General features: G+C 40.4%; 1 protein-coding gene across 4 annotated transcripts in view; it reads left to right on the top strand.

Annotated features, from left to right (window-relative positions):
• The window catches only part of PXDN (peroxidasin), a 151,733-nt gene that overhangs the window by 92,709 nt on the left and 36,349 nt on the right, over positions 1-22,675 (top strand). For all 4 annotated transcript variants that reach the window (XM_024215788.2, XM_024215789.2, XM_024215790.2 and 1 more), the window contains 5 exons: positions 2,037-2,193; positions 9,112-9,220; positions 9,800-9,957; positions 13,095-14,598; positions 15,308-15,442. In XM_024215788.2, the coding sequence (XP_024071556.1) occupies positions 2,037-2,193; positions 9,112-9,220; positions 9,800-9,957; positions 13,095-14,598; positions 15,308-15,442 (2,063 nt within the window). The remainder of the gene's footprint in view (positions 1-2,036; positions 2,194-9,111; positions 9,221-9,799; positions 9,958-13,094; positions 14,599-15,307; positions 15,443-22,675) is intronic.

Below are 22,675 nucleotides of genomic sequence, written 5' to 3'. Positions count from 1 at the left end.
GGTTCTGGTTTTTGTTTTTTAGTTGCATCTGCTAACCTTGTTTTATTCCCATTCTTTCTATCAGTGATTAATTGATTTCTTTTGGTAGTTGATTTTTCCTGATGGTTAATGGGTTTGCCTTTTGCCACCTATGTTTCATATGATGATTGTGTATCTGGGTTGGTTGGCTTCTAATTTTTTAATTATTTTGTTTTGTATTTTTTTTCTTGCTCTCTTGCAATAAGCACTTCCATACATTTTTAAATAAAAATAAATTATTCAAAATTTGATTGACTATTTTAGCTTAATGTTCATTGTATGTCCTGCAGGGAACAGTATCTGCTCTCCCATCTCATTTTGGCAAGAGCCAGTGAGTCCTCATCACCACTATGCCTTGCTCCCTACCCCTTTCTGGTGGTTGAGAAGCCCAGTAGCCTTTACTTTATTAAAAAAATAAAACCTCTGCTGAATCCTGCAACTGTTGCTGTATTCACACTCAACTGCAATCTGAGTCTTCCATGATTTTTAAGTTCCGGAGTACACTGGATTGCACATCTGAAAACCCTGGAGCTAATCTACAATGACCACTGAGATTTCTGAAATTTAGTGCCTACAATAAAGTACACAATATACTCCTGGGGGGATTCTGCGGGACTGCGCACCCGCAGAAAATAGCACGCACCTCCTCTCCCCCCGCAGATTTCCTGTGTTTCCCTGCAGAAAATGGCAGGGAAGCAAAGGAAGCCACACTGGGAGGGGTTATTGGGGGCGACCATGGGTGCATTGGGGGTGGGAGGGGATTTCTCCCCTCCAAACAGAGGCGAAGCATGGGGGGGCACATTTGGTTACATGCCACTGCCCCCACTCATTCTGCAAGCGCAGAGCTGCCCAGGCGAGGAGGCTGTGTCTCTGCTCCACTGACTCTGCAGCAGATAGTCCCTTGGCTTTTGGGATGGGCAACCTTGTGGGACAGAGATGAAGGCAGCTGTTCCTGGTGACTATTCAGCATGACTAAGCTGGAGTTTCAAATATGTGGTAGGCATCTCTGGAGTCTGTTGTGGTTGAAAAATAACAGAACTCGCCTACACAGTGCAGATGAGAACAGTACATAGTGGAAATAAACAAATGATAGTGCACTTGACATCAGTTTCTCTCCAGTAATGGAAACTGACCTGCAGCAAGGCGCTAAGGTCAACCACTGCTTAGCTGAGAGGCAACAATAACGTACTGAGAAGGCACAGAACACAGGGAAATGTGTTCAGAGCTACGGCTCATGGCCCTGTGGAGAGGGTACTGAACTCCACCTTCCTGCTGAATTATTGGCAATATTCCTCTCCTTCCCCGTGGAATGGGTGGGGTACTGAGATCAGGCTGCAGGGCTGAGTGTCAGCAGAGGGGCTACTGGGTACCTCTGCCACGAGTGGGGACTAGGATTTCCTCTTTTCCCAGTATTAGAGGTGGGAAAGGAGTCTGAATGGCAGTGTTTCCGTTCTCCCTCCTCTGAGGATAATTAGCATTTTGCCAAAGCATTCAGTTACAGGAGGTTGTATTCAAGTGAATATGAATGAGAATTTGTATTCAAGTGAATTCAATCCATTCCCTACAGTATATGGCCCCACAGGGTGTTGTTTTAGTATTTGTTGGGCCTGCATTTTATATGGAAAGGGCACACAACTGTGAGGATATTTTGTATTGCTTTTTTAAGTTCATAGACATAATAAATACATTCCGTATACTGTTCTGCATGCAAACCATCCTGTTTCAGTAGAATGGTGCAGTACTGTAAGTTATGCTGCTTTTTCTTGGTAAATTTTGTTATCTAAACAATAAAAAAAAGTTTCTCTGAGATTTATTAATGGATTTCTGTTGGGTTAATTTAAATGATTGACTTGGCATATAAAATTGGTATGAAATAAAGATAATCTATTACTGTTCTGAGAACAAGTTCACACTGCTAGAAGAAAAAAAATATTCAAAATCCAAAAACAATTTAAAATGCTAATAAAATTGCTAGAGATGATACATTCAGAATAACTGAGCATTGTGCTTTGCTGCAGGATGGAGTTCAGGTAACAGAAAGCGGAAAGTTTCATGTTAGTCCGGAGGGATTTCTTACCATTCGTGATGTTGGAACAGCTGATGAAGGTCGATATGAATGTGTTGCCCGGAATACTATAGGTTACTCCTCAGTTAGCATGGTGCTAAGTGTTAATGGTAAGGTTTATAAATTATAATGGGTAGCAAGATATGAGTTAGGTCATACAATTTGTACTGTTTAACCTTAAAGGCATAAAAATGCAGTTTCAACACCAAAGGCCAGCTTGTGAACTCCTTCCTCACCTAAGTGATTGTGTTGATTTCAGTGAGACTACTCAGGTGAATAATAGCTCACCAATGTGAGTAACAGATTCAAAATCTGGCCCTTGGGGAATAAGTCAGCCAAAATCTCTAATATTCAAGCATCTATGTGACTTCATAGCCTAGCATGCTTGGAGCATATTCATGACTGAAGTCTGAAAGAATGCTTTGGGCCGCAGGAGGCCACACTAGTTTCCTCTTGAGATATTTTTTGGCTCTAGCTGAATTTGCTAGTCCCATGCACAAACTGACTTTTGGGAATGACTTGACAATAAATCCACTGGCATTTTTAAAGGTAAAAAGGTTGCAGATCAGTTTTTAAATTAAGAGATGGGGGGAGGGATAGCTCAGTGGTTTGAGCATTGGCCTGCTTAACCCAGGGTTGTGAGTTCAATCCTTGAGGGGGCCATTTAGGGATCGGGGGCAAAATCAGTACTTGGTCCTGCTAGTGAAGACAGGGGGCTGGACTCGATGACCTTTCAAGGTCCCTTCCAGTTCTAGGAGATAGGAAAGCCGATTGCTGCAGAGGAACAAATGGATCGGACAGAGACTTCTCTTAGAGGAGAGTCTATTGATAGAGATTCTCTAGGTCCTGGAGAGGATGGAAGAGGATAAAGTATGGGCCAGATCAGACAAGAAACATTCACATAAAAAAGAATCTGACACATCAGAAAAGGGCAGACAAATAAACAGCGACAAGTTTTTAAAGTGCTTGTAAACAAATGCTAGAAGTCTAAATAATAAGATGGGTGAACTAGAGTGCCTCGTGTTAAAGGAGGATATTGATATAATAGGTGTGACGGGTTGGATCACAGAAACCCCCTTGGGAGCTGCCACCCGATGTGCCAAGACTACCCCTGCTTCTGTTTTCCCTGCCAGCTCAGGACTCCAGCACCCCGTCTTGCTGAATTAGACACTCCAGTCCACTTCAACACAGACCCAGGGTCTGAATTACTTGTCCCAAAGCTGCGAGTTTACCCAAAAACAGCTCACAGGAGTGTGCTTGTCTTTCGCACTCAGATGCCCAACTCCCAATGGGGTCTAAACCCAGATAAATCCGTTTTACCCTGCATAAAGCTTATGCAGGGCAAACTCATAAATTGTTCGCCCTCTATAACACAGATAGAGAGATATGCACAGTTGTTTGCTCCCCCAGGTGTTAATACATACTCTGAGTAAATTACTAAATAAAAAGTGATTTTATTAAATACAGACAGTAGGATTTAAGTGGTTCAAAGTAGTAACAGACAGAACAAAGTAAGTTACAAGCAAAATAAAATAAAATGCGCAAATCTATGCCTAATCAAACTAAATACAGATAATCTCACCCTCAGAGATGCTTCAGTAAGTTTTTCTCAGACTGGACACCTTCCAGGCCTGGGCACAATTCTTTCCCCTGGTACAGCTCTTGTTCCAGTTTAGGTGTTATCTAGGGGCTTCTCCATGATGGCTCCTCTCCCTCTCTGTTCTCTTCCACCCCTTTATATATCTTTTGCATAAGGCGGGAACTCTTTGTCCCTCTGGGTTTTCACCCCCCCTCACTGGAAAAGCACCAGGTTAAAGATGGATTCCAGTTCAGGTGACATGATCACATGTCACTGCAAGACTTCATTACTCACTTGCCAGCACACACATATACAGGAAGACTCACAGGTAAACAGCCATCTGCAGACAATGGGAGTCATCAAGATTCCAAACCATCATTAATGGCCCACACTTTACATAATTACAATAGGCCCTCAGAGTTACATTTTATATTTCTAGTTTTAGATACAAGAGTGGTACATTTATACAAATCAGATGATCATACTCAGTAGATTATGCACTTTGTAATGATACCTTACAAGAGACCTTTTGCACGAAGCATATCCCAGTTGCATTATATTCACTTATTGTCAAATTTTTATAAAACTATCCCAGTTACATTATATTCACTTATTATCATGTTTTTATAAAACCATATAGACTGCACAACGTCACAATAGGCATCACAGAAATCTGGTGGAGTGAGGACAATCAATGGGACACAATCATTCTGGGGTACAAAATATATCAGAAGAACAGAACAGGTCGTGCTGGGGGGGTGGGGAGTGGCACTATATGTGAAAGAAAATGTAGAATCAAATGAAGTAAAAATCTTAAATGAATCCACATGTTCCATAGAATCTCTATGGATAGTAATTCCATGCTCTAATAAGAATATAACAGTAGATATCTATTATCGACCACCTGACCAGGACAGTGATAGTGACGATGAAATGCTAAGGAGATTAGAGAGGCTATTAAAATAGAGAATCACTAATAGTGGGGGATTTCAATTATCCCCATATTGACTGGGAACATGTCACCTCAGGACGAAATGCAGAGACAAAATTTCTCGATACTTTAAATGACTGCTTCTTGGAGCAGCTGGTACAGGAACCCACAAGGGGAGAGGCAATTCTCGATTTAGTTCTGAGTGGAGCGCAGGATCTGGTCCAAGAGGTAACTGTAACAGGACCACTTGGAAATAGTGACCATGATATAATACCATTTAACATTCCTGTGGTGGGAAGAACACCTCAGCAGCCCAACACTGTGGCATTTAATTTCAGAAAGGGGAACTATGCAAAAATGAGGAGGTTGTTAAACAGAAATTAAAAGGTACAGTGACTAGAGTGAAATCCCTGCAAGCTGCATGGACACTTTTCAAAGCTAGGGTACAGACGTGGGGACCCGCATGAAAGACCCCCTAAGCTTATTTCTACCAGCTTAGGTTAAAAACTCCCCAAGGCACAAATTCTCCCTTGTACCTTGGATTAGGTAACGCTGCTACAACCAAGTGATTAGACAAAACTCAGGGAAAGGACCACGTGGAGTTCCTACTTTCCCCTAATATTCCCCCAAGCCCTACACCCCCTTTCCTGGGGAGGCTTGAAAATAAACAAGATGAGCACAAACCAATCTTGGGTATTTTTAGACCACTAAAAAATGCAATCAGATTTAAAAAAAAAACAGAACTTTATTACAAAGCAAAATGTTAAAAGAAGCACCTCTGTAAAATTAGAATGGAAGATAATCTCACAGGGCAATCAGGTTCAAAACACAGAGGATTTCCCTCTGGGCAAAACTTTAAAGTTACAAAAGGAAAACCAGGAATACACCTCCCTCTCAGCACAGAGAAAATAACAAGCCAAAATAAAAGTAAGCTAATGCATTCCCTTGCTAGTACTTACTAATCCTAATGGAGTTGGATTGCTTGCTTTCTTGATCTGTCTCTGGCAAGTACACAGAACAGACAGACAAAACAAAACCCTCCCCCCCTCCCCAGATTTGAAAGTATCTTGTCCCTTTATTGGTCCTTTTGGTCAGGTGCCAGCTAGGTTACCTGAGCTTCTTAACCCTTTACAGGTAAAAGGATTTTGTGCCTCTGGCCAGGAGGGATTTTATAGTACTGTATACAGGAAGGTTGTTACCCTTTCCTTTATATTTATGAAAACACCATAATAGAGCCCCAGCTTAAATGTATACCCCAAATTAAAAAAACACAGTAAAAGAACTAAAAAAGAGTCACCATGGCTTAACCATGTAAAAGAAGCAGTGAGAGATGAAAAGGCATCTTTTAAAAAGTGGAAGTCAAATCCTAGTGAGGTAAATAGAAAGGAGCATAAACACTGCCAAATTAAGTGTAAAAATGTAATAAGAAAAGCCAAAAAGGAGTTTGAAGAACAGCTACCCAAAAACTCAAAAGGTAATAACAAAATGTCTTTTAAGTACATCAGAAGCAGGAAGCCTGCTAAACAACCAGTAGGGCCCCTGGACAATCCAGATAAAAAAGGAGCACTTAAAGACGATAAAGTCATTGTGGAGAAACTAAATGAATTTGGATGCTAATGTGATGGGTACATTAGAAAAGCCTAAGAAAGACAGGTCCACACCTCTGAATATTTCTGATGAACTGAGCTCAGGTTTTGTCAACTATCCTTAGCTATGTGCAAATTCTATTTTTATATCAAAAAAGACAGGGCTCAAGTTTATTGATATTTCTGGAGGAGGCTATCGTCTGGGGGATCTTTCTCCATTGTGTCCTACCCCAGATTGCAACTTTCGAAAATCTCTGGATTAAATTTAAGGTGGGATACAATGGGGATAGAGTTTATTAATTTAAAAAACAATATTTGAAAAATTCGAACCTCTTTTTTAAAGATTAAAACATCAAAAAACAAAAAAACCCCACCTAGTTGCTTGAGCTCCTTTTGTAGGACCCTCATAAGTCTTTCCCCCCTCTCCCTTTTGAAAACATTGAGACTCTCGGTCTTTGAATTGTAAACTTGCCTACCATATCAGTCTAAAAAGTGAGCGATTGGTAGCGAATACTTAAAACAAAAATAAAGTAATGCAAAAATGTGTTTAGACATCCGATCATTGCTTCCATTGTTTAGATCCTGTCACGGGTTGCTCTACGCACCGCTGGATGGTGCTGCTTCCTGGCGGTTCTAGGGATTAGCTCGGTCAGGCTGACGCCCCTTCCAGCAGTTACACCCCATCAGTTTCTCCTTCGCAGCTGTTCTCTCATTCTAGGAACCACAACCTTCTCTTTGAGAATCAGCCCTCCAGCCTTCTGGGGGAGGGGGGAGAGAGACTAGATGTGTATCAAAGTTCCTGCTCTCCAGTAATCTCAGGCAGTCTTTCACTTCACTGCCTCACAGTGCCTTTCCCACTGTGGCTGGCAGGGGAACCCGGGCACACCCGCTACTTTGGGTTCCAGCTCAGGGACCCTCTACACAGGAGCCAAGGTCCATTCCCTGCACGTTACTGTCTTTCCATGAGCTGCTTCCATACCTCCTGGCCCTCCCCACTTCTCTGGATTTGACAGTCTCTTCACTCCCTAGCTTCTGTTTGCCAGAAGCTGGGAATGGGTGATGGGGGATGGATCACTTGATGATTACTTGTTCTCTTCATTCCCTCTGGGGCACCTGGCATTGGCCACTGTCGGAAGACTGGATACTGGGCTAGATGAACCTTCGGTTTGACCCAGTATGGCTGTTCTTATGTTATGTTCTCCCTCTCCCCAGGGAGTAACTTTAGGCAACTTGTCTCTGCACCATCTCAAACACAACTCCTTTCTCCCAGGGAGTAACTGAAACCTTCTCCCTGCCACCCTTTCCGCTTCCAATTTCCTGTCTTTTTGTAGAAACCCCACCTGTCCCTCGCAAGTGAAATTCTCTCTAATTAGCTGCCTGCAGATTAAAGCTCCACTGTTTGCAGCCTAATTAGCTGATTGGGCCCACCTGGTCTAATTCAGCTCTGGCAGGACTGGTGTGGGGAGCTGCACACCCCATCACAGATCCCCAAAATTATTTTTCCAAGCATGTTTATCACTACTCAGAAAGACCACTCTACTAGAGCTGTAATAGAGTCAGACGCTGAGCTTCCAGTTATGCAAAAGTAGTGAAACCTTGCTCTGAAGAGTGCGCTGGGTGTTTTAAAAAGCACATTGGACAAAAATATTACAGTAAAGTAAAACTTTCATGTCAAACTAACAAGAGCAAGGCAGAGTTGAAGCTGGTTTTGTATATTCACCCCTCCCATTCTGGCATATTGGCTGTGGTCTCACATTAAAAGTTACAGTGCTGTGACATTATTAATAAAATACTTTTCACTTGTATAGCATCTTCATTTGAAGATCTCAAAGCTCTTTACAAACATTAAGCCTCATAACAACCGTGTGAGGTAGGTAATGATCAAAGAGATCAGGTACCCACTGAAAACCTGCCCCTTTTCCCCCCTCTTCTCTCAGTGTCACTTTACCAACCTTTCTGGGGAATCTTTCGGTATTGCCACTGGATCTGGTGATCCCCGACACAGGGTAGGAGAGAGGCACTAAGGGGTAGATTGTATGAACCCAGCTGCGCTTCAACAGCAGCAGTTGCTGACCAAACATTTCATAAAAAGGCAGTCTCATGGACGCGTGAGATCTTGCATTGTTAGCATTATGAAGATTTGTATGTGATCTTTGAGCTTGTGATCTTGGCCTACTTTTCTGAGGCTAGATAATGCTGAAAATAAAACAAAGATTTAAAGCCCCTCAAAGTGGTCTCTCTTGCTTCCTAGAGAGATCCCAAGATGATAACCATGAATGATTCCCCATAGCTACTTGGGAATCTCTAACAGCTTTTTAGGAAAAGCCTCCGAACTTATGTAATACAGCAATACGTGTTCTAAAATTAAAAATGAAGCCTAAAAATATGTGGGTTTTGACTGTAGTGTTTCATGTTAACCACTCAGACCCATATGCTTGGGGCCCAATCCAATATCCATTGAAATCAATGAGAATGTTTCCATAGACTTTAGTGGATGCTGGATAGGCTTTTGGTTGTAAACACTTTTAAGGTGCTTATATGCTGCACCACAAGCAGAAGCTGAGCTAGAATATTGACTTCACTTTTTTTGCTTTGGTCATGTTTGTATAACAATTGTAAGACTATTTAACAGCTACTTAAATAGTTTTGTTTTTCACACAGTTTTATTTTTACAGTAGCTTCATTTTAACTGAACATTTGCTTGTAACTGGCATTTAAAAACAAAACAAAACTTAATTCTGCAGGGATGTAAATGTGTTTCAATAGAGTTCCCAAATGATTAGTAATTTTAAATTTGGAGGAAGTAAAACTTAAGGAAATGTGGTTTTCTTTGTAAAACTGAAATGATGTAGTGTCTAGACATTGCTTTATATGAGTAACTTTTTTACATGCAGTAATTTTTGCAGTAATATGCAACTTCATGTTTTTCTAGTTCCTAATGTCAGTCGAAATGGAGATCCATTTGTAGCAACATCAATTGTTGAAGCAATTGCAACGGTTGACAGAGCTATAAATTCAACACGTACACATTTGTTTGACAGGTATCATATACTTTGGGGGCTTTTTATGGGGAAGTGAAAATTAATTTTGGGTATGCTGAAAGAAATGCTACAATCAATAAACCTATGTGACTACAGTACTAGTATACATCTGAAAGATGAGACCATATAATGATTTTAAATATCAAACTTTAACATCTGGTTAGTTTCTGGAGTTCTAGCAATTTAGCAAGAAAGCCATATTTTTAAATGAAAACTGCACTAAGTGCCCCAACAAACAAATTTAGCTAATAGGTTTTGAATAGTTATTTCAATTATTTTGGGGGAACCAGCATGTTTAAAAAGCTTGGTTTTATTCAGAAGCCTACTGGTATTTTAATGTTGGATCTACTGCATTTTAATACAAATTTAATCTATTTGCATGTTTAAATATGTTTTTCAGTCATCTTGTATTAAATGTGGATATTTATTTTTATTTATTTTTGCCTTCCATTTTGGGATGAGTAACAAAGGTATAGTCAATCACGTCTAGTGATATCTTACGTTGCAGAAACTTTTTTAACCATTTGTAGTCTTATAGTACTTGTGTATACACTTACTATTTTTTCAATTATCTGTTAGTCGTCCTCGTTCTCCAAATGATTTGCTAGCCTTATTTCGATACCCAAGAGATCCTTACACTGTTGAGCAAGCAAGAGCTGGAGAAATATTTGAAAGAACATTACAGCTAATTCAAGATCATGTACAAGATGGTTTAATGGTTGACCTAAATGGAACAAGTCAGTACCTTTTTCTTTACTTTCTGTGTTTTGTAGTGTATAATCCATTTCAATTCATTATGCTTCAAGGAGTATTAATTTTAAAAGCTCTGTGCCCCATTGTGCAGCTATTACTCTTGTTGAAGTCATTACGGCTTCTTGAGTGTGCAAGAGCTCACCAACATGAATAAAGATTGCTCACTTGGGTCATTGATTCACACATTGCTATATTTTGATGTAACTTGTTTGTCTGAGATGAGCTGGTACGTTATTTTAATTCTTCACTATTTGACATACTAAGGAAAAAAATGATGCAGTCAAATTTTTCCCTCAGTTAAAACTAACGCACCACAAGTACATGGGGTTGGATGGGTGTTAACAAAGGGGTGAATTTGGCTAATAGTTTCTTAGCAAGATTTAGAATTTTTCAGTATGTACTGTTAAGACAGTATTTGTATTGGTTATTGCATCAAAAGAAAACATGGTAATCCCTGTTTGTCTTATCACAGAGAGGATATAATATAACAGCAAAGATTTGTGCACTGTTTGTGATCACTTTACAGAACAGTGTTTCTACTTTTTCTGTACCAGTTTTCCTGAAGTAATTGTTACTTGTTCTTAAAGCAGAGTACAGTATCAAACTAAGCTACAACAGTTTCCTGGTAGTCTGTTCTCAAATTTAATTTGCTATTAAGAAATATGTTTGTTGTTGTTTTTTATAAATAGTAAGAAAAAAGTAATTCAGAATTATAATGTCCAGTCTAAAAATTTAGAGCTAAACACACTTGCAAAGAGAACTGTAAGCTAATTGTTCTGCCGTGCCTATACGTTCTTGCTTTTGGCAGTTGATCTACAATGTGTCAGTGCGTGAGACTTATGACTAAAGTGTTTGGAAATAATGATGGAGTTTTAGGAGAGATTCTGAGACGTGGCATGTAGCCAAATGTTACAGCTAGACTGGAATCTGAGGAAATATTTTTACTTATAAATGCTACTTTTGATGTTTATAATTGAGAATTTCACTGTAACTTCCTAAAATTTTAACTGTGGCCCTGAATTAGGCCAATATGTACAAGGCCAAAGACTGTAAGCTTTGTAGAATTAGAGCATTATAAGATTTGTTAGTAAAAATGGACAGTTACTTATAATGCTTAGCAAACAATTTGCAAGGAATAATTTATCACACAAATTTGACGACTTCTTTGAGTACAGAACATCCACAAACAGATCATAATTTCATTGAGTTTGCTGCTAATCATTCAGAATTATTTGACATTTTCTTCAAAACTTTTTTACTATACATTGCAAGTATTTGAATCTTAACATTTGAGAAATTGCAGTTTATTAGGATAATTACAGGGGTTTTTTGTTTGTTCCATAATTGGATGCAAGCATTTGTAGTATAAATACTGGTGCATCCAAATCTAACATTCTTTTTTCATGAAAACTCATGTATGAAACACTGAAATTTAATTTTTATCAACTTTAATGCTAGTAAAAACAATCATTCTAATGTTTGCTGAAAGTGAACACAATAGGGTCGTGAGCATGGCCAAAGTGAATTCATTTAAAAATTGAAAGCTAATAATCTCAGACAACATTTTATATCTATTCACAACCAGAGCTGGCTTTTGGTCCCTTCAAAATCCACAACCATGGCCCCAGGATTTCAGCAAACTAGAAATGTAAAGAGAATATGTTTTCATTTAAACACCCCTCCCCCTAAGTTTCTAATCCTAGTCCTTGCACTTGTTTGGTTTGTGTTTTCAAAGCTAACGAATGTAAGCTGCTACTAAAGTTGAAAAAAGCAAGTGGATGGGTCCCACTTTTGCAGCAGAAAAATTGGGGGAACCTAACAATTGCCAATCTATGAACTTTTGACTAAATGAAGCTATTGAATGTCAGCTGTATCCCAAAGAATCATCTTGCTAACACTTCAGAAAAAAATCTTAAACCAGGCTTATATATAGTGGTGTGGTAATGGACAGGAATGTGTTACATTTGGAGTATGGTGGCAAAAATTAATTTTGCAGGCCAGCTTGTCCAAAAACGTGGCAGTTTGATTCTGCTCACATCCTTGTTCCAGAAATTTTGATGGAAACCAGGATTACCACAACATACAATCATTTATCTCAACTGCACACAAGTAAAGAGCAAAAGGAAAGAGAGATTCAGAAGACTATAATAAATGAAGATAACTTAGAAAGGGGTGTTATTGAAAGGGAGACTTGATTACAAGGACAGGCCTTGGAGTAGCAGAGCCACAACATCCTCATCTTAAAGTGTTAAAAATCCTCAAAATAGTGTATTATGTTCTGTTCTTTAGTAGCCAGTGATGATTCTGCACCATGGTGTACAGTGTTTCAGAGGCCAGAATAGTCCTGAAAATATTATTTGTAGGGCAGATAACTGACACCTACTCTTTGAATTTTGCATTCAGATCATATGTAACATTATTCTTGAGTGATTACCATTTAATTGTGCAAGCTGTTAGCCTCTATAAAGGCATTATTTTATTACCGTTAACCTCCTCCCCTCTTCCTGCCTATTGTTTGTTACACTCACTTGTCTTTGATTAGATTGTAAGATTAAGGACCACAACTACCGATGTGTTTTGTGGTTCCTAGCATAATGGGGCACTTGTATTCTGAGCAGGGTGGAGGGTGTGTATGTCTTATTTGTATTGCTGTAATATTTATATAACATATAAAACAATACATAATAGTAATAAATATATTTTGAAGTAATCAAAAGCTTGTATAAGATAACAGAGTTCTGAGAGTAGAAAAGCTTCAGCTGATATTAGTTTTGGGCCACATTTTCAAATGTTCTCAACATCCAGTTACGACCAGATTTTCAGAAGAGCTCATTTCCCATTTAGGCACCTAAATGAAGTGGGCAGATTTTCAAATTATTCTCAATGGCAGATGTTTGGTGTTGAGTACTTTCGAAATCTGCCTATTTCATTTAGGTGTCTAATCTTTTGAAAAGCTTTGAATCATTGTTGTCATGCAAATTCTTTTTCCTTTGAATTTGTCCAAGGGTATGTGGAATTTTTTTAAATCAAAAGATGATAAAATGATGTCTAGGATATTTGTGATTTTGTATCCAAAATCTGATAAGTCTTTAATTTTCCCTATGCTTCTGTTCTGTTTCAGGCTATCACTATAACGATCTTGTATCTCCACAATACTTGAACCTGATAGCTAATCTGTCAGGCTGCACAGCCCATAGACGAGTGAATAACTGCTCAGATATGTGCTTTCACCAGAAATACAGGACACATGATGGAACTTGCAATAACCTGCAGCATCCGATGTGGGGTGCCTCTCTGACAGCCTTTGAACGTTTGTTAAAGTCAGTCTATGAAAATGGATTTAACTTGCCTAGGGGCATTGGACCTAATAGACACTATAATGGATACACACTCCCCATGCCTCGCTTGGTTTCAACATCTCTAATAGGAACTGAAACAATAACCCCTGATGATCAGTTTACTCACTTTCTAATGCAATGGGGTCAATTCCTTGATCATGACCTAGACTCCACAGTTGCGGCTCTGAGTGAAGCCAGGTTTTCTGATGGTCAGCACTGCAGTTCAGTTTGTACAAATGATCCTCCATGTTTCTCAATCATGGTACCACCAAATGACCCCCGGGTTAGAAATGGTGCACGGTGCATGTTTTTTGTACGCTCCAGTCCTGTTTGCGGAAGTGGCATGACATCTCTTCTAATGAATTCTGTTTACCCACGAGAACAGATTAACCAGCTGACTTCGTATATTGATGCATCCAATGTGTACGGCAGTTCAGACCATGAGTCACAAGAAATCAGAGACTTGGCAAGTCAAAGGGGTCTTCTGAGACAGGGCATTGTACAGAGATCCGGCAAGCCTCTTCTTCCATTTGCTACTGGTCCACCAACAGAATGCATGAGAGATGAAAACGAGAGCCCAATTCCTTGCTTCTTAGCTGGGGATCATCGTGCTAATGAGCAACTGGGTCTCACCAGTATGCATACATTGTGGTTTAGAGAACACAACAGAATTGCTACAGAGTTACTGAAACTCAACCCACACTGGGATGGGGACACAATATATCATGAAACACGCAAAATTGTTGGTGCAGAAATGCAACATATAACATACAACCATTGGCTACCTAAGATCTTTGGAGAGGTAGGCATGAAGATGCTTGGTGAATATAAAGGTTATGATCCCAATGTTAATTCTGGCATAACTAATGAGTTTGCAACTGCCGCTTTTAGGTTTGGTCACACACTTATCAATCCCTTACTGTATCGACTGGATGAAAACTTTGAGCCTATTCTACAAGGCCATATACCTCTTCATAAGGCATTCTTCTCTCCCTTTCGGATTGTAAATGAAGGAGGCATTGATCCACTGTTAAGGGGATTGTTTGGGGTTGCTGGTAAGATGCGAGTACCATCACAGTTACTCAATACAGAATTAACAGAGAGACTATTCTCCATGGCACGTACCGTAGCTTTAGATCTGGCAGCTATGAATATTCAGAGAGGCAGAGATCATGGAATTCCTCCCTACCATGATTTTAGAGTTTACTGTAATCTTTCTTCAGCTCATACTTTTGAAGATCTGAAAAACGAAATTAGGAATCCTGAAATCAGAGAGAAACTTAGCAGGTGAGCTTGAGGTGAAAGTTAACTGTTAAAAATTCAAATGTACTTTTATATCTAAATGTGCATGTGAAAATAATAATTATTTAAATGTCTAACCTAGAAGGAAGTATTTGTTAGGAAAGGTATAAAGGGAATATCCCACAAAACTTTCTGCCAATATCAGGAGATATGTATGGAAGGCTCAGGGTTCCCGAGTACCTGCATGAGCTACAGAATGTCTTTCCCCCAGTGAGACTTACACAGATCTGATTCCTCCACTCCTTGAGTTGTAGAAACTCCATGAAGCTGAGCCCATCCAGAGACCATGTGTTCATGTATACACCCACAGGAGATGTTTTTTTATGAGTAATATTTAAAAACTAAATCCATTTAGTACTGAAATCTCATGATAGTATTTATATCTTCAGTTTTCATAGAATCATAGAATATCAGGGTTGGAAGGGACCTCAGGAGGTCATCTAGTCCAACCCCCTGCTCAAAGCAGGACCAATTCCCAATTAAATCATCCCAGCCATGGCTTTGTCAAGCCTGACTTTAAAAACCTCTTTGAATTAAGTGCAGCACAATGCAGGAAGAGAATGCTAAAGTGATTTAATATCAGTCATTTTTGCTGTGAATAGTTCAGATCCATTGCCCTTAGTTTTGTCATAATACTGAATGCTTTTATAAATGTATAATTTTAACATAACTATTTGTGTTTCTCTTGTTATAGGCTCTATGGGTCACCTCTGAACATAGATTTATTTCCTGCTCTTATGGTAGAAGATTTAGTTCCTGGTAGCCGATTGGGGCCAACTTTGATGTGTCTATTGAGTACACAGTTTAAACGTCTTCGAGATGGAGACAGGTACAGCCAAAATGCCCATGGAAAACTTAAGTGAATTTAGAATAGATTTTTTTTAATTGTTTAGTGACTTTTTTCAAATCCATGTTTTCTTTTTCTTTAATGATCTGAATATAGAAATGAAAGTGATAAAAAGCTGATTTTATAGTTTGTCAAAGCAGCTGAAATAACAGCTATGCTCATTTATTTTTAAGACCTGTTATCTTTTATGGTGAAAATAGCATATAAAGCGCCAACAGGCAATCCAGTGTAGCTGACTGAGCAGGGGACTGGGACCCAGGAACTCCTAACTTTCCTATTTCTGACATTGTTTGACTGGCCTTGTGCAAATTACTGCTCAGGCTACTTCACTGTAAATTGAAGAAAAACTTTCTTCAGTGATTGTCCACGTGTATTCCACTTCCGATGCACATGCATCCATATGTGTGAGATTGGATTCTATTGGCCAGCAATGTCCACTGGAGCCTTTCCTGCACTCTTACTGCCTGTGGCTGCAAGATGGAAACCCTGTAATGTCCACTTCTCTGCATATTGTGTAACTTTACTAGTTGTGTGTAGTTAGCTAGTAATACTAGCATAGTTATTGCAGTGATTTTGTTTTTGTTTTTTACACCTATTAGCTATATGTAAAAACAACAACAACAAAACCCTCTTCTTAGTGTTTGGGACTTTCCCCACCCTAATGGGGATTAGCTGCTATGGCTGAAATGAAGCCCCTGGGCTTCAAAACTTGCCCTTCCTGTGAAGCAACTATTTCATTTAATGACAGACACTGAATGTGCCTCTTTTTTCTGGGATAGGATCATTTGCCCAATAGATGCTAGATCTGTTGCTTCTTCTCCAAAAGCATGTAGAAGGCAAGAGAGGCCCATCTTAAATGTTTTCTCCGGGAGCACTCAATGCAAGCTTCCTCAGAACGGAAGGGAAAAAAAGCCAACTGGGCCTCAGCAGGCTTCCTCAGTCAGTGCTCCTGTGACCTGCTGCCCAACTTAGCTCCCAGGCTCACTCTTCAAAGAAAACTTCATCCACTGAGACCAGCAGAGCAGCCAAGTCATATCCTTCACTTAGTTGTCTGAAAGGGGTCAGAAGGGGCATAGTTCCCACAGTAAGTGCAGGCCTTGATTACCCTCCCTGGAACCTAATAAAAGGAGGCATAGATCTCACACTACTCGGCCAAAGGGTAGTTCACAGCCCAAATTTGGCCCCTCTGACAACCTGGCAAAACCTGGTCCCCGAGCCCATACGGTGCTGTCTCAGGCAGCAGTCCACATTTTGCCGGCACCAACCTCTCAGTAGTAATATTGATGCACACAGTGGCGCTGACTCTTGCAGCACAGATGCTCCTGGCACTGACTTTCTTGGCACCAAAGTTGTTCTTGGTATTGAGTGATCTGGCAAGGAAACCTAGCTCTGCTACCACCACTAGATGTTGATCTCCCTTCCCTGTGAAACTTGTGGTTCCTTGAGAAGGACATCTGGCATTGACTCACATTATACCCCAGTAAGAACAGGAAAGTGAGGAAGAACACTTGCAAATAGAGAAGCACTTGATCTCAGCAGTGATCGCCTCTTCCTCACCAGATGAAGCAGTTGTGCACTGCACATCCATTCAGTCTGACTATTTAAAAAAAATTCAGGAACTTCTGCATCACATGGTAGACACATAAATTCAAGAATTTAGGGAGGAACCTAAGTCTTTTGTAGCTGAGGGACAACTAGTAACTCATATATCGCTGCAGGTAGCATTAAATGCATTGGACATGGCAGCACAATCATTGACAAACTCCACTGCCATGCACAGGGCTTCATGGTTACAGTCTTCGAGAGTACGAAGGAGGTCCAGGCAGCTACTGAGGTCCTCCCGTTTGAAGGTTATAACTCAAGAACTGATAAAGCTCTACGCTCTATAAAAGATTAAAGAGCTATTGTCCATTTCTTGGCGGCGACATGCCAGCCCCTAAGACAGAGCAGGCCTGGTCACAAACCACTCTAGATAAAGGTTTCTGTATGTATTATTATAGCCCTTGAAGATACTGTCTACATCAGTAGCAAGCATGTTCCAGATGCATGGAAGAAATCGAAACAATACTATTGATGAAGAAAGGCGATCCAAAAGAATTGAGCAACTACCATCTGATCATAGTCCTCTCACAAGATCTTCACCCGCATCATACTCAATTGGATTAAGAAGGATCTTGAAATGCACGAAACCAGAGAACAAACTGGTTTCCACTCAGGTTATTCAACAATTGATCACATCCGCTCAGTTCGGCAGCTATTTGAAAAAATGCAAGGAATACAAGGTACCATTGTGTCTTGAATTTGTCTACTACAAAAAGGCATTTGACTTGGTGCAGATTAACGCTGTATTCAACGCGCTCAACGAAATCGGAATCGACCTGAGGTACACTGACGTGCTGAAAGAAATTAACCACAATTGTTCGACAGAGAGAACATTATTCCATGTCCCGTGCATTATTATTATACATAGAGGAGTCAGACAGTCACTGAAGCTGTTTTCAGCAGTACTGGAGTCGTGGTTAAAGAAATTGTACTGGGAAGAAGGAATCAGAATTGACGGAGAACAGTTAACGCAGCTTCTCTTCACTGCCGATTGTGTAATATTGGCAAAGGACACAGGAGAACTGGAGAAATTGCAGCAACTGCAAACACTTTTGCATGATATCGGGTTGGAAGTGTACACTTTGAAGATGAAGTGGATGTGGAATGAGCATTGTGCAGCAGGAATCATCACTGTAAACGGGAAAGTAATCGAGGAGGTTGACAAATATATTTACCTGGGTCAGCAGGTGAACAGAGACAACTCATTTGAAGGGGAATGCAGTAGGAGGAGAAAGGCGGGGAGGGGAAGTTTCAACAAAATAAAGACATCTCTAACAGATTATGAACTTCCCATGAAGAAAAGAACTGTTTAACTCCACTGTTCTGCCAGCAATTATATATGGAGCAGAAAGCTGGTCAATGAGGAAAGCGGAGGAAGAAAAAATTCGCTGTCACCCAGACAGCAATGAAAAGGCAAATGTGTAAGATATCAGTCCATGATCACATACTGAATCAGGAGATTAGAAGGCGTACAGAGGTGACTGATGTAGTGCAGGCAATGTAGGATGCAAAGCAGAGATGGGCAGGTCATGTAATCCGTAGGGAAGACAATAGGTGGACAACCTGCATCAGTGACTGGATCCCTAGAGACCACAAGCAACTGCTGGGCAGACCGAAAACATGCTGGGCCGATCCCATGACAGAACTCTTTGGCCAGAAATGGAAAGAACGTGCTCGCAACAAAACGGAATGGTGTGGCGTCGACTTGCATTCATGGAGGGGCGGACAAGGACAAGCTGGACAAAGGTGATTATAATCCACAAAGATCATGTGAGCCAGCAAGGAAGGAGCAAAGTTTCCAACACAGAGGCTCTCTTCCTTGGATGCTGCACCTCTAGATCCCCCTCATGGCAGCCAGTTTGGACACCATCATTGAGAGCCATATAGAGCGTTTGGAGAATCTATACCCTTCTTGCCACCCCCATTTCTGGCAACCAACTTTTTAGTTTTGAGAGGCTTGGAATTGATTTAACTCAAACCACTGGGTCTTAGAGATTAACAGTGTGAGGTATTATTCATTTGCAGTCCCTTCCTACCCCTCTTCAAGGACTCCTCTTACAAAAAACTGTTAAAGTAAGAAGTGAATTCCCTTCTAAATCTCTGAACAGTGGAAGAAGAGCTCTGGAGTTAAAAGTGGAATGGATTTTGCTCCCATTATTGTATAATCCCTAAGAACAAGGGAGACAAACATCTAGTACTAGATTTGAGACAACTCAAACAGCTTCATCCGTCATTTCAAATTCAGTTTGGTAACTCTAAATTCAGTTTGGTAATTCTAGCCTCTATAATCTTATCCTTAGATCCTCAAAAATGGTTCACAGCTCTCAGTTTAGAAGACACATACTTTCACATATCAATTCACCTGGCACACACAAAATAACTAAGATTCCAAGTGGGAACTTCCCACTACCAGTACAAAGTCCTTCCCTTTGGTCTTTCAACAAAACCAAGAGTATTCAGCAAGTGATTGACAAGCTCATCTTACGAGGCAAGGTATGCCAGTACTCGATGACTGGGTCATTCGAGGAAGATCACCATGGCATGTGAACGATTCTATTCACATAGTCCTACATTTTTTCACCACACCAGATCTCAGAATCTAAAAAGGAAAGTCAATCACTGTTGCAAACCCAGAGACTAGAGTTCATAAGGATAGTGCTAGATTCCCCATCAGCAAAGGCTAATCTGCCACAGGACAGCTTCAAGACCAAGGTAGACCTCATCAACCAGCTGCAAGCTCACCCAAAGACATGAGCGAGAGCATGTCTCTCACTTACGCCACATAGCATGCCAGATTTCACCTCTGTTTCATAGAAATGTGGTTGAAAATAGTGTATCTGCCCAACATACATCATATGGACATGAGGACACAGGTGCCCTGAGAAGCCTTCTCATTATTAAATTGGTGGAAGACTCCCATGTGTGCAAAGGAGTACTGATTTCTCCAGCTGTGCCTACCTATCAAAATATTGGTGACTTCCACGCTCGGGTGGGGAGCCCATCTAGACCACTCACAGGTCTGTGACCCAAGTTGCCTACGGTAGCCCACACTGAAAATGCCAACGTCAGGGCCGGCTGCAGAAAGGAGAGCAGATTCTCCCAAACCTGGTGCTTAACACTGTAGTTAGATTCACTGGCCAGTCACAAACTGTGCTCCTGGTCCCCCCCACAAGTTATCAAGGAGCTGGAAAAAAAAAAAAAGAAACTGCACAGCCCTTTTTATTGCATTCCATTCTCTGGCTCACAATCAGCAAATAGGTCCAGTAAAGTGAGAAGTTATTTAAAACTTGTATGCACTATACAAAATGTTCTTCTGATCCCCAAAGGGCCAGCCACAGTACAGATCAATATTAGTTTGGATCTTACCCAAAATACCATGCTGCCAGCCAATCCCTTAGTATCTAAAACTAAAGGTTTTATTATAAATGAAAAGAAAAGAAAGAGAAGAGAGATGTTAAATGGCAAAGCAATCAGATACATACACATAACTTCAGAGTCCATATATCAGGTTCTTAGCAGCACTGGTGAGTTTGCTGGCTTGTAAAGTCCCCCTGGAACATCTCCAAAGCTTGGGTGAATATATTAGTCCTTTTCAGTTTGTAGAGAAGTTACTCCAGAGGTGAGAAGCAGGATTGAAGACAAAATGGAGAAGATGTAGCTGCCTTTTTATATCCTTTGTCATGTGGCTTGGCTTGTACATCTTTTATCCCAAACAGATGCTCACAGCACATGGGCATGGAAAAGCTCTTGGAGTCCCCTGTCCACAGGCATGTCCCTACATGTCCTGCTGACTCATAGGCATAGCCCCTGGCTTCTCTCTGTTGGTTCATTGTACAGTTGATTGCCCTTGATGGGCCATTAAGCAGGCTGGATAGTGCTGATGCCAATCTGTATGGAAATGTCACTCAGAAAGACAGCACAAGTTTGAGATGCAGTTATTTATAAGTCATGAAACAAAGATGATACGTACATATAAACAAGATTATCATTCTTAGCAAATTATAACTTTTGTACTGATACCTTCCATGGCATACTTGTAATATTCATTTCTATTTTGTAATATTGGTATCAATAATATTATAAATGGTCACCGATATTCCATACAGCATTACAAGGCACAAGGCCTCTGGACTGCCATAAATGTTCTGGAACTCGGAGCTATTTGTCTAGCATGCAAAGCGTTTCTTCTTATGCTATGGACTAACAGTTGAGGAAATGACAGACAACACAACAGCAATGTTTTATGTCAACAAACAGAAAGGAATACAATTATCCCTCCTTTGCTAAGCAAGTTCATCTCTGGAATTGGTGCATTCTTCAACAGATTGTACCAGTAATTCTGCTTCTGCCAGACTTTCAGAATGTCCTGCTGGACCAGCCCTCTCATCTGCAAATTGCCTGCTAAGGATTTGAGCTTGCAAACCATCTTCTGCAGGTGAGGATAATGAGCAATATTGCTTCAGATGAGAACAAGAAATGCCAAACATTCTGTTCCAGGGTGGGAGATTTGGGGAAAGGCTGAATACAGTCTTCTTGTCAGATGCTTTCCTTATCTCGTGAACTCTGAGAATAAAGTGTACCTATCCACTGATTATGTAGGTGAGGCAATATCTTTTATTGGACCAACTTCTGTTGGTGAGAGAGACAAGCTTTCAACCTTACAAAGAGCAGTGACACTTGGGGTTATTTTCCCAGACTAAAGCAGAGGTCTTTGTAAGCTCAAAAGCTTGTCTCACCAATGGAAGTTGGGCCAATAAAAGATATTACCTTACCCACCTTGTCTCTCTCTGTCAGTGAAAGAAGCTGTTTAGCTGAAATCCAGAATATTTTTGTGCATAGCAGGAAGGACTTTACTAGATTGACCTATGCACTTAAATGGAAGAGGTTTTTTATTTAGACAACACTATGCCACTTGTCTCCCTTAGAAGTCGCAATTCCTACTATTCTGATCTATCTGATATGGCTAAAGCATTCAGGGCTATCCATCAGCTCCATAAGGGTACATCAAGCAGCAATATTGTCCTCCCATTCAAGGGGAAAACATATTTTCTCACCCTATAGTTGCTATATTCCTTAGGGGCCTTATTTCATGTGTTTCCCACTTTCTGTGAGCCCCCTTCCTTTTGGGACCTCAATATAGTGTTAGGTGGGTTAATGGGGACCCCCTTTTAAGCCATTAGCAACTTGCTTTCCATATCATCTTTCTGTGAAAATGACCTTTTTAGTGACTATAACATCAGCTTGAAAGGTAAAGGAGATGCAAGGCCTCACGACTGGTCCACTTTACACTGCGTTCCATACAGACGAAGTGATCCTTAGGTTTCGTCATAAATGTTTTCCAAGATTGTCTTAGATTTTCATTTCAATTAGACTGTTCACCTGCCATTTTTCTTTCCTTAGCCCCACTTCAACCAGGGGGAGGCCAAATTGCACATCCTTGATGTGGTTAGGACTCTTTCATAATACCATGAAAGAACAAGAACCTTCAGGGGTTCCCCCAGGCTATTTGTAACATTTGCAGATTGGGTGAAAGGTCAGGCAGTATACACCCAAAGACTGTCTAAATCGGTATTTAATTGTATTAGGGCATGTCTACATATAAACCACTACAGC

The sequence above is a fragment of the Terrapene carolina genome, unplaced genomic scaffold, assembly GCF_002925995.2.
Source record: "Terrapene carolina triunguis isolate 2854851 unplaced genomic scaffold, T_m_triunguis-2.0 Scaffold42, whole genome shotgun sequence".
NCBI classification, from domain to species: domain Eukaryota; kingdom Metazoa; phylum Chordata; order Testudines; family Emydidae; genus Terrapene; species Terrapene triunguis.
Note: the sequence above shows the minus strand (reverse complement) of the source record. Positions and strands in the feature narration are given on the sequence as shown.